General features: G+C 40.7%; 1 protein-coding gene across 4 annotated transcripts; it reads right to left on the minus strand.

The window, feature by feature from the left end:
* Positions 1 to 166: 166 nt before the first annotated feature.
* On the minus strand, positions 167 to 12,607 carry LOC147304074 (uncharacterized). 4 transcript variants are annotated; one of them, XM_086279290.1, is made up of 13 exons: positions 12,274 to 12,607; positions 10,863 to 10,931; positions 8,492 to 8,516; positions 4,042 to 4,125; positions 3,800 to 3,939; positions 3,575 to 3,694; positions 3,417 to 3,462; positions 2,423 to 3,338; positions 2,213 to 2,321; positions 2,063 to 2,128; positions 1,854 to 1,955; positions 1,519 to 1,750; positions 167 to 616 (listed from the first exon to the last, which is right to left on the minus strand). In XM_086279290.1, the coding sequence occupies exons 1-13, from the start codon at positions 12,331 to 12,333 to the stop codon at positions 378 to 380; spliced, it is 2,208 nt and encodes a 735-aa protein (XP_086135416.1). In that variant the 5' UTR covers positions 12,334 to 12,607; the 3' UTR covers positions 167 to 377. The 4 variants fall into 4 exon arrangements, with proteins under 4 accessions (XP_086135416.1, XP_086135415.1, XP_086135414.1 ...); XM_086279289.1 differs by having other exon boundaries at positions 1,519 to 1,747; positions 4,042 to 4,140; XM_086279288.1 differs by having other exon boundaries at positions 4,042 to 4,140.
* Positions 12,608 to 12,678: the final 71 nt, after the last annotated feature.

Here is a 12,678-nt window from a genome sequence, read left to right on the forward strand (position 1 = left end):
GCTGCAGCCAGCATGATAAAGCACCACAAAGCTCAAATGATCGCAAATTAATTCAGTTAATTCAAAATAAATTCACTGAAAATATGAAATACAACGATGGCAATAACAGTATTACTTCTCTGGTTGTTGGTCAGTAAGAAATTTGAAAAAATGAAATGATTACAACTGCAGTAGACAAATGTTTTAATTCTTACACCAGATGTCAACATTTGATCAACCAAGGTCTTTGCAAATATCCAACACAAACAACAACAAAAAAATAGAAAGAAAAATGAAGGGAAAGAAATTTAAACCCAAATCACATTTTAAAATCTGAACTTTACCTTAAAACACTGCATTACAATAAATGATTATTAAGGAGATTGCAGTGATGACATTTATTTCCTTGCCACAAGTTCCAGGAGGGCGGAGGTGATTTTGTCCAGGTTGTTAGAGTACCGGGGTCCTCTGGGCATCCTGGATTCTTGATCCATGTGGAGGGGAGGTGCAGAAGAGTGAGAGTCGAAAAACTCTCCAACAGGAGCCTGGTAGTCACGAGAGGGCAGGGATTCTGGAAACCTTTCAGGATAAAAGGGCGGCTCATCTAAGCGGTTTGTATGAGGAGTTCCAGATTCCTCTGACAAAAAAAAAAAAAAAAAAAAAAAGAGGAATGAAATTGAATTACATGAAAGAAAGTGGAATCAGCCACACTTCCTCTGACACAGGGAAGCTGAATATACAACTTATTGTTTATTATCTTATTTAACGATGCAATCAAATTCATTCAGTACATAAAATCAAAAGCTCAACTTGGACACCTTTGCAAACTATGCCTCATTATACATAAATTCAACTAAACTATCCTAAAAGGATACCACAACAAAACTCAAAATACATTCAAAGAAGAAAATCCCATCAAATTTCATCAAAACCTCAAAGTTCATAAGTTTATTTTATTAATACGTCAATAAATTGGCATTCGACCCATACAACAACACATACAGCACAATTCCAGACAAAAGGCATGATTATACCCCTCCCTCTCCTGTTTATCACACCTGAACCATGCCTGTTGTTAATGTGATGAACTATACCTGTGGTTATTCTGCTACAGACACCTGTTCATGTGGAACTGACTTGAAGAATATATTCTAATAGAGGGGCCCTCCCAGAGCCCTGACCCAAATCCCACACATCACCTGAGGGATACCATGGAGAAAATTACGTTAGCTGGTCGAAGCTCTGGTGTGGATGAACTGAAAGCCTTGCTGACTGGAACATTAGGGAAAACTTTGCAGGTATTATAGAAACTGATCTGCCCTACCTTTCTGGTATAAGCAGCTCTACTAATGGATGAAAGAGTCTTTAAAGAAGCAACTATTGAGTGGCCATCTACTGTCTGCCTTTATTTTGAGCTGTACTTATTTTTGCCTAAAATCTTTCAAGAAAATTATGCTCGTGTTATTTTTATTGATGTCTAACTTTTATAAAAGACTATTGAACCCTAATGGGCTTAAATAAACTGCACTGTGCACATACCTTCAAAGCGGCCTCTTTTTGAGTATCTGGAATCTTCGTGTGCAGGGGGGGGATAAACATTGTGCCGCTCCTCTGGAAGATGCTCACGCTGCCTCCAGTCTCTGAAGTCGAGGTCTTCTGGCTGTCTGTGGTGCGAATCATCTCTCATGGTCCTTTCGAACGGCGGCTGTCGAGGGTCCAGCTCCATGTTGCTGTAGTTTCTGGGGATCCCTTCTCGACCGTGGCTGTTCTGCTACCATGACAAAACCATACGTTTTGTTAATATAAGCAAAGTCTTTGTGTTCTTCTACTAATATTATATTAAAAAGACAGGCGGTGTGCAGAATGACACATACCACAGCTTTCTCCATCTTTTTTGTTTTGAATTCTTTAAGCAGGTTGCAAAGTTTACTTTTCAAGAAGTCAGCCTCTTCAGCATTCTCAATTTCAATGTTGCTCTAAGAAAATGTGAAAGGGAAAAAAAACAACACACTGAGAACTCTTTGAGTGAATAGTTGCATAACAAAAACATGTGCAAGTCGCCAATAAGGATTAATCATCTTACCAGCATATCAAAGACGCCCTCCGACTCAGAGCCTCCTCTTTGGTTCATTTCAGGATGATGTGGACCCTAAAAAAGCAAAAGGTCTTGCTCAAATAAAGATTTGTTTTACTGGATATTACTCTACTGTGATGTGAAAATAAACTACGGTACCTGTGGTTCTCTGTAGATGTCTGAAAATTGTCCTCCACTCATTGGTGCACTACCTGGCCTTGGGTCACCTCCAAACTTTGGAATTGGAGATCCATAATTATCCCCATACCTTAAAGCAGCAATCAAACATGTTTTTTTGGGTTTTAAAAAAAAAAAAAAAAAAAAAGCCCACAACACTTACAAAAAAACAACTACAATTTTTACACTTACATCTCCCTTGTCCCTTCCACTTCCTCTGGAGTAGCATCAGAGAAGCGGCTCTTTCTTTTCCTTTTACCGTGAACATCATCTTCGGCGCCTCCTTTCAGGAACCGCCTGAATGGCTCTGGGATGTTAGAAATGGCTCTGCCAACATCCATGTGTCTCTGTGAGGCTGGGCCTCCTGCTCTCCTATCAACTCCCTCATCCTGATGTACCTCTCTCATCTCATGACGATAATCTTGAATTATATTGAACAAATTGTCACGTGATCGGTCCCCCTCCATAGATGCAGAGAAGTTCCTCCTCCTGGCTTCTGGTTCACTTGATCCCTGTCTACCTGCTTTGTTCATACCGTCGTGCCTGTCAGCTTCCCTCTCCAGGGACCACCGCAGTTTATCAACTTCAGGGTACATGGCCTGGGAGGGTGAATACTCAGAACGACCGTTCCCACCCCTGACATCCTCAGAGTGGAAATCCTGAACAGACTCTCTTTCTGGATAGGCTCTTCTATAAGGAGGCGCCCCCTCAGGGTAATAGTCAGACTGACCGAGGCCACCAGGCAGCTCCTCCCTAAAATCATACTTGGGAGCATCACCTTGCTCAAGTGCCAAACATCTTTGTGAATCGCCACCATATCCCTCTTCATACTGATGACGATAATCAGAGTCCATGTAGCCTTCTCTGTACGCATGGCCTTCCCTAAAATCCGACCTTCGCGGTTCATCTCTGGTGCGCTCATTGCTAAGCCTGTTCTCCCGCTGGCTGCGCCTGTCTACGTTCATGTTAGGGTCATTCGGAGGAAATGCAGATGCGTTTGGGTAACTTGAGGCATGCTTCCTTCGGTGATAGTCCTTGAGTTCGGGTAGGAGTGGTGGCAAATCTTGTGGGTTCGTCTGCTCCCTGTTTTGCCTCGGCCTTTGGGAAGCTAATAATAAAGTCATAATTAGAGAAAAATACAACCAAACGTTTACTTTTTAACCATGTTTACTATCAATCAAGGTACCTCTTGAGCTGTTTGATCTACTCTCGTTCCCCTTTTTGAACAATGACTGGGGGAAAAAAAACCATGAATAATAAACATTTACTGTATGTAACAAAATGTATAGAATTTTAGAAGCACAAAAAATATGGTGTGTAATCTGGGTAATTCATCTGGCATACCTTTGGAGTCCCTCTCCCATCCTGTCTCTCTATTATTTCTGCTTTGGCGCGCATAATCTTCCCCCCGAGGGTTTGTACAGAGGGTCTATCCCAGGTCACCAAGTCAGGCCGCTTCAATTCCTACATAGACAGAAAGGGAATGTGATCTCTCTTTGCTTTAACATCTTATTATAAAGAAAAACAGAATAACAAAGAAGTATTTAAGTAATGCTCTGAATGCTTTACCACATATTTCTGCCTGTGTTTGCGTCCAATCACATGACAGACCATTTCTGCAAGGACGGCTGACTGATTACAGAGCTTACATAAGTATTTGGGGCCTATTTGTCGGTCACTAGGAGGCCCCTCTTCCAAAAAGTTCAAACCTGGAAATTAAGAACAAGCAAAAAGTTAAAAACAATCAAATAATCTGGTATTTTAAAAGAAACAAAAAACATCTGCTTAAAACTTTCTGCAAAGTTATTCACCAATGATAGGCTCATCCAGATTCAGGTAATCCAGGTACTCTATAATATCCTTAAACTCCGGTACGTGTCTTCTGACAGACCGTCCTGGGAAGCCACATGCTAATAGTTAGCAAAAAGACAAAAACTACACAGTGTTTTTAAAAGTCATCATCACAGTATAACAATAAGACAAGAGCAATACTAACTGCTTCAATTTAAACTCCTTATTAGAGGATGAGTCTTTATTAAGGGTTAACAGGGGTAGGGGAAGATTATAAGTCAATATAAGACAAGGCCTGGTGTATTGTAGCTGCAGCTGAATGGTATAAAATCTTCAGCTTAGATCTTAACTATCTTAGATTTCTGATAAACTATCATCTAATGTATGAGCCCCAGTAGAACTTCTAGTCCAGACAGTTTATTTATTTCATGTTGCTTTTTGAATGTCATCAGACAAGGAAAAAAAATGTTTCCATGATTTTCTGAAACATGTACCTTGTGTGGCATAATGGATTTAATGGCAAAAAACATCTGAACTCTAATGGTACCTATATTACCAACTAAGAAATGTTGTTTTTTTTTTGTTTTTTTACAATATCCCAATATTATTGTATTAAAAATATCCCAATAATGGTGTAAATGTTTAATTTACTTGTGCAAAAGGCATAAATAAAACAAAGTTATTGAAGTGCATACTTGTACAACATGTTCCTTTATAAAAGACATTACACCAAACTCTGGACAGATGTTTACTTATCCTTTCGTCATCTGAGTGTGGAGTATTAGTGCACCCACAGATGTCCTGCCACTAGAATAACTGAATACATATGTATAGTTGCTAAATTTAGTCAGAGTGGATTTTGAGGGAGTCATACAGACACAGGCTGGCCAGTGCCATCTAATTTTGTGCAAACAGCTTGTTTGACTGACATTTTTAGAAGTTGTGAAGATTTCCAACAAGCTGCAGCTGTTGCTTGAAGAGCAACACTGGAAAAGCTGCATTTTAGTAGCCATGTGTGGTTTAAGAGCAGTACAGTATTTTTTCTGATCTTGATACGACAATGCTACACATTTATTTCAGCAACTTATCATGTAACACCATAATTAAATCACAAAAAGGCTGTTAATGCAACCAAATTTGGCAAAAAGTGCAAAGATCCAGAAAGGAAAAGAAAAACTAAATGAGCGGAGAAACCCAACAAATGCAGATGCTTCTACAAGTGCACTTCATGGTAAATAGCATCCAGTCACGCTCAGCGGCACGTATACAAACGCAGGCCCAGTTGGTTCTGTTTTTGAATCACGATGGCAAGTGCAAAACATCAAAGTGGCTTTGAAACAGGGTTCATTCTTGGGGCACGAGTGGCAGGAGCTTTAATCGCTTGAGGCACCAACACGCTCTGCGGCAGTGATCTAATAAGCATGGGTAGGACATCAAGTTTGATGCATGAAGGCTGTACGATAATACCTACTGACTCAAGGGCAACAACGTACCGCTGCAAAATCTTCATTGTTTGTTTCCTTGCTATGTCCACCTTGTCACGGGTCCTGTAAACTGATGTAGACACACTGCAGCTGCCACAGCTAAGACACATTTTCCTCTGTGTTGGAAACAGGTGGTAGGGAATGTAACACTTACATGTATTCAGTTTTTCCCCCACATATGCTGATGTCTCTCTTGCATTCCCATTGGCTGGGTAGTAGACACAGGTCATGGCTGACGTTTCACTGTGAGCTGTCCTAAACTTCTGACCCTGTCAGAAAATTTCCCCAGCCTCTGTTTTGGTAGAAAAGCTGTTAGAACAGCCAGCTTTGATCCTCTCTCGCTGTAAGATGTTGGATCACGGCTTTGGAGCCACAATCAAAGATGGCACCACTGCCATCCATACCCAGCTCCCCGAATATGGGATTTTGGGGGCAGATGCTGATACTTATTTTCCATCCTTCCATTCATTTAAAAAAAAACAAATAATTTTCCACTTATCCAATTCAAGGTGGTGGGGGATCTGGAGTCTATCCCAGGTGGCTTGGTGTGAGTGCGAGGCAAGGTAAACCCTGGACAGGTCATCAATCCGCAACAGGGTTAACATGGGCAGACAGACAACCATTCACACCTATGGGCAATTTAGAATCACCAATTACTTTAACCCCAATAACTGGATGTCTTTGGACTGTGGGAGGACGCTTGAGTACCCGGAGAGAACTCCCGCAGACACAGGGAGAACATGTGACCTCCACAGAGAAAGGCCCTGGGTCAAACACTAGATTCAAATGATATGTGTATTATGTATCTGTGAAAGGCCCATATCTGCTGATTTTAATCAGCCAACCAATCAGTCAATTCAAATCCTTTTGGGTCATTAAAGGAGTTTTATGGGTTCACCTATGGAAGAGTTTGGGGAAAATTGTTACATAGGTGTAACAATAGCTCCATATTGCAGTGGTTCTAACAGCGAAATATCCAGTTTAAACTCAAGAAGGGGACAAACATCCCGTTTGGCTTGCCTCGGGAAGGATATCCAGAGTTTAAAAAAAACCTGCCAAATCATCTACCCACTGTGGCGACTCCTGGTGAATAAAAGAGCAGCGGAAAGTAGCTTTTTACACAGGTGTAATCATTTTCACCATTCCAACTATGGAAGGTTTCAAACTGGGTCCACGTGATGGAAATTTGATCATTAGATGGTTAGAGCGATGCTCTGACATACATCCACATCGCTGCAAGTTTTCTGTGACCCTGTGGACCCATCTACAGAGATGAGTCCACCAGGTAGAAGTGGAAAAAGTATGCCAAGACTTCTTCTCCGTAGCGTCTTCAGCTGTCCGAGTGTAATCTTCTACTTACGGCTTTCAAGTTGGTAGTTTGCAGAGTTTACCACCAGCTCTGCAGACCATTGTTACATGGTGTAGCTGTTTACTGTCAGCAGGGGGCTGACAGTAACAACCAGTGCCCAGGCTTGCTTGGGCTGCTGTTGGTTGGTCCTTCAGGCACCCGCGGAGAGGCTTTTTTTTCTCCCGTTCATGTTAGACTTCTGCTGTCGGTCCCTTTCCTATTCCAGGCAACTTTTCAACCAGTCAGCACTGGACTTGCATCGTCCACATTGGGCTATGTGCTGTTGGGGCTTTGGAGAACCGCACACAAGCGCATTTGCATAGGCTGCCTCTGCGTGGGCAAATACCTACACAAACATAGTACTGTAATTCCCACATCAGACTGCACTTTTCACCACCACCAAAACCAAAAGATGGAGTATCTTTTGGAAGAAATGTATTAAATCCCCCAGTTGAAATCCAGACACTTGTTGAATTAATATCCACTTCACTTCTTGGAGACTGTGTTTACCCACTGAGGTGATTACATACCTTCTGAGCCTTGTTTCCCATTTGCACTCACATCATTAATAGGAACTCTGAAGTCATGTAGTAGCTTTCCTGACACGTCACCCCTGTTGACATCTTACGTTTTCCTATAATTGTGTTTCATGTTCTTCACTTTCTGTTTGCATTTCTTCATTGCGTGACAGATGCCATGAGAGGATTCGTTTCAATACAATGTTCACTCTTCTGGTGCTGCATTCCTTTGTTTGACCAGTGCACACTTATATCTGGAGCATATGTGTACACCTTCATCACTCAAAGTTTCTCTTTCCCTGCTGGGAAAGTACCTACCCTAAAAACCCTGTGAAGAACTGTGATGATTCAGAGTTCCAGGAGTGTGGATGCAGAAAAATGGGGGTACTACGTCCAACAGTCAGCAAACCTAAGAAAACGTTCTTGCAGTCCTATAGGACCAAATATCAAGGTGCTCTGAAGATGGTCTGGCCCAACGCCATAATGAAAAACTTATCTGAATATCAACTTGGAAACATCGAAGCCATGTGACCATTTTAAAGTCCACATTTGTTGGAGCAGAAAGCTGAGTCGATGTGAATCCAGTTCCTCATACAGACTTCCATTTCATTTTCAAAAATAAACATGAAATCACTGCACTGTGCTAAATGAAAAGTATAAATCTCTTAAATAAACTTCAAATTTCTAACTCTCCATACCCAAATTAAGAAAACAAAATGGCTGAACACACACTGGCAGACAAAAAAGCCACAACATCATCAGTGAGAACACACACTGATGTTCAAAAACAAGTCCTGACTTGCAGCCGATGTTAACCGATTTGATCACTGATGTTAAGTTTGGGGCTTTGTGTCAGTGGTCCAGATATAACCTGAGATGCATCTAAGGAGCCTAAGCCAAACCACCAAAGAAAAAACAAAATCTGGACAAACTATTTGTCCTTACACGTTGACTTCTGGGTATCTTTATACATTTACTTCTAAACAAAACTGCTGCCCATTCAAACCGGAATGGGCACTATTCACATGTACATTGAATTACCCATCAGAACAGACACATGGCCAGGGAAGGAATGAAAAAATAAAAAAATAATAAAAGAGGGAAGATGAATTCTACTTACCAGAAGTTACTAAGCCACTCTCTTTCTGCCAGGAACGAAAGGAGAACAATAAAAATAAAGTCAATCAGTGCTGGATAAACAACACTGGATGTAGTTCACCTCTGCTACAAACAGAAAAGGAGTTATTTTATGGAATCAAACGCATATTAAAACCAAAACCACAGCTCAAATGAGGTGCAGTAAAGGTGCCTGTCCACACCTGTCTTCTTAGTGTGCGTTAGATCATAAAGAGATAAAGCAGTTAAGGACTAAAGAGTTTGTACTCCAGTCACTTTTCACACAACTGTATAAATTAAACCCCCACCGCGGGAGGTGGGAGTTATATCTGCATGTGAATATATTAATGCAAAGAAGCAGGATGTAGCTTTCTTCAGGATGACCAAAAGTTCTATTGAAACATCTGGAGGGATCCTTCTAGGAACTGTTTATAGGAATGAAATGCGCCAGCACACTGCTGGGGCTAAACCAAGGTCCAAATAAAACTTTACCATTACAAAAAGCTTCAGTACGGATGTCAAACTGAAGCTGTAGAGGTCTGCAGAGTAGCCTCCTTGCACTTGTTGTCGTCGTCGTTGTTGGTGGTGGCAGCGCTGCTAGGAAAGTATAAATGTATACCTACGTATACATTTTTCTGGCTCATAGAAAATAAAACCAGTTTTAAGTAGGTCTGCGCCTCAGCGGAACGCCAAACCAGCACCATCCAAGAATTAGCAGCTGATTTGCCATAGTGGTTAGAAGACAGCCAAAAGACAGGAACTCAGTTCAAGCAACTTCTGCTTATGTGCTACACAGATTCTGCACTTGGCAATAAGGTCTGCCAAAACATAGCTACCCAAATAACCAAACAGTGGCTGACTTCCTCTAGTGTAAAGACAGGAAGAGAAGGGCACCAGTTTAGTTCAGCGAGATGAGCAGGTGACCATATGCCATATGGCCAGAGAGCAGTAGGCCCGGGTTTGAGTCCCACCCGCGGCCCTTTGCTGCATGTCTTCCCCTATCTCGCTCTCTCCCCGCTTTCCTGTCTCTCGACACTGTCACTATCAACAAAAGAAGAGAAAGTAAGAAGCTGAAGAAATGTTGCCATGGCTCCACAGTGCACTGTTTTTGTTTTGTATTTTTTAATTCAGTTTGTCTTCCAGGCTTGACTGTACAACAAGTCACTTGTTAAATCAGCACGTGTGTCTTGGAAGGCACACTTCCCAACATAATGAACAAGAACAACCAAGAAAGCTCACATGACTTTACCTAGTGGAACAGACCCGAACCTGGCTCAAAGGCACAGCAGACAAGTTCCTGAAATTTTCTTGGGCATTAACAGGAAGACGTTCAAAGACTTATGAAGCTGACACATCATACATGACATGGTTCAAGACCATTTCCTTTGTGAAACTCCACTGTGTCAGCATAGTCTGTGGCCACTATTAAAAAGAAAAACAAGTTTGTTTTCCTCCTTTAAAACAAACACAACTGTCCATTATTGGCGCAAAGTTCAGGATGCATTGATGTGAAGGGGCCACTAAAAAAGGCAGATGGTGGTAGGGGCCTGGTTTTAGTAGAACATCTGCATCTGGGGAGGTGAGCAAAGTGTTGAGAAGAAATGTCTGGCTTTTCTTTGCAGAAATCCTTAAACCCCTTCACCCAAAGAACCAACCAAGCCTGCCTTTTTCAAGACTCCTTCAGAACTTGCCATTTTCAGGTTGTCAGTTGCTCGCTCCAAGAGTAATTGTAGTTGTTTCCCAGACTGAAGGAGAAGAAGAATGCTGTGTGAAATACACAGCCAGGCAGGCTTTCACACTCTGTTATACATCATCGAACTAAATATTACCCTGTCATCCTTGCACAAACTTACTGCAATGGCGAGAGACACAGTACTCTTCTGAAATGGCCAATCCAGCTTCTTCATAGCAGTCAAACACAAAGGTGGAAAGCATCCAGCTTTCCTGGTTGATTCTGTAGCTCAAAACTCACTGAACCCTTGACGGCAACGGCTGAAGAGAGGCAACCCATGTCAACTTTTGTTGTCACTACTCTTGTACTTACTGTAACATGATTTTTTTTTTTAAATCTTCAGAAGAAACAATGTGTTCGACTGTCAAGACTGAAATAAGAAGAGCTGTCAGATGCAAAACCAGGAATTAAACCAGGAGGGGAAAACTGTAGGTGGGCTTCAAACAAAAACAAAAAATTAAAAGATGTGAGCAGCTTGGAAAACTTGTTTCTCACAGACGTCTGGTACCTGTGGAAATCTGAGACTAAAGAGAAAGTACATGGAATAATGCAAAAACGATGATGACATCACTTTTGAATACATTTTAAATGACTGCATTACTATTAATGTTTAGCTTTCTACACAAGTAGATTTCTTGAGTACCTTTATATGTCCTGGGGTGGTCAGGTGTATCTTGTACAGGGTATCACCCCTTAAGGATTTTTCACAGATCTTGATTGAGAAAGAGCAAAAAACAGATGAATTAATAACAATAAGCTGACAGACACAAATAGACACACTAAATTAAGCCTTATTCTGTATTTTAGTTACAAAAGGTAACTTAACTCTAAACTATATGACCACTTTTAACCCTTGAATACTGTTCATTTTATATGCTTTCATACTATAGTCTGTGTCAAAATTGAACTGGGCCAAGAATTCCTTCACATCAAGTGTATAAAACAAATTCTAATATACATATATCTTTATAAAGTATAAATAGTCTATCTGACATTAATAAAATGATGAATAGTCCTTAATTGATGTCTCAGAGAACAGGGTGAGTGTTTTTTAGATTTTACAACACTTATATTTGGAGAAAAACATGAGATATCACAAAATATGATGACCTATTTTACTTAAGGTGAAAATGTAGCACCTGTAATGTTTAAAAGATATTATAATGAGATGGAAAGAATGTTACAACCATTAAAACACTCAACTCTTCATTCTGGATCATATAAAAATCCTTATGACTACCATATATCAAAACAAATTTATTAAATACTTAGAGCAGGTACTTAGCATGTGTGGGACACATTTTAGCTTTTCGTGTACAACTGGGATTTTTGGAGACCTGCAATGTAAATGTGTCTGTCTTAAAAGCACTTTGAGTTAACTTCTGTTTAAATGTGCTATTGGCTATAAATAAAACAGATTTGATGGTTAACACAAAAAGGTTCAGACATTTTTCATAGTGCATGTGTTCATGATTTTACAAGATTCATTTGGCTACTTACTGAACTTAGAAGAGAAACAAATAGCGCACTAGTATCTGGTATATCAATACCAGCGTTGTTATCGATACTACAGATATTTGGATCGATTCGCCCACCTCTACAACAAAGGCAATTTTCGTGACTTAACGAAGGTTCCTCTGCCACCTTTGTCCCGTAAAAAATACGCACAACTTGGTATGTACAGTTTTAGTTTCAGGGTTGCCTAAAATCAACGTTTCTTTGATTTTCCCCACAGTGATGGATCCAGAATCCTTCTGAGTAAATACGCGACCCAGATCCATTCAAATTTTAATTTTATTTTTGCCTCACTTCATGAAAAGTCATGACATTTTCAAGCTAAAAGAATCACATGCTGAATCACTGCAGTCAAACGTAAAAATTGATGGAATTTGACCCGAACAGGTCAAAAAGAGCAGGACTAATTCACGTCCGATGTCATATACCTCCAGAGGCTAGCTAAAAACGTTAGCTTTGCTCGCGGCACGCTTCCTTTTTTCCGGGAACCTCGCTTTCGCCAAATTATTACGTCTCTCAGCTAACGTTAGCATGCTTACCTCGCATTCAATAAACGCGATATCCTCCTCCTCATATGGCGTTTCGAAGTTATCCATCATGAACTTTAATCAGTGGCCGTACCCTCTAGAGGTAAAGCTACCTGCTTAGCGACTGTTTACTAGCTAAATCGCCTGAACCAAGCTAGTTAACTGTTGTGATCAGCAAGCGTTATTGTTGTAACACTAGCGAATTGGCGTGTTTTGTTTCTTTTGTTTTCTATATTAAATACTTTGTATCATATCCAACAAATGTTTACACAGCTATTGTATTATTAAGAAACCAGGGGAAAAATAGCTTCGTCTTCCTGGTTGATGGGCGGACGCTCGCTCTAAGAAACCCACGTGACCGAGGCTGTCGCCACAGAGGCGTAAAAAAGGAACTCCCCCTGGTGTTCACATATTTAA

The sequence above is a fragment of the Aulonocara sp. 'chitande type north' Nkhata Bay genome, linkage group LG22, assembly GCF_057382095.1.
Source record: "Aulonocara sp. 'chitande type north' Nkhata Bay isolate Kocher_YH1m ecotype deep benthic linkage group LG22, A_spYH_male_GT1.1, whole genome shotgun sequence".
Taxonomy (NCBI): Eukaryota; Metazoa; Chordata; class Actinopteri; order Cichliformes; family Cichlidae; genus Aulonocara; species Aulonocara sp. 'chitande type north' Nkhata Bay.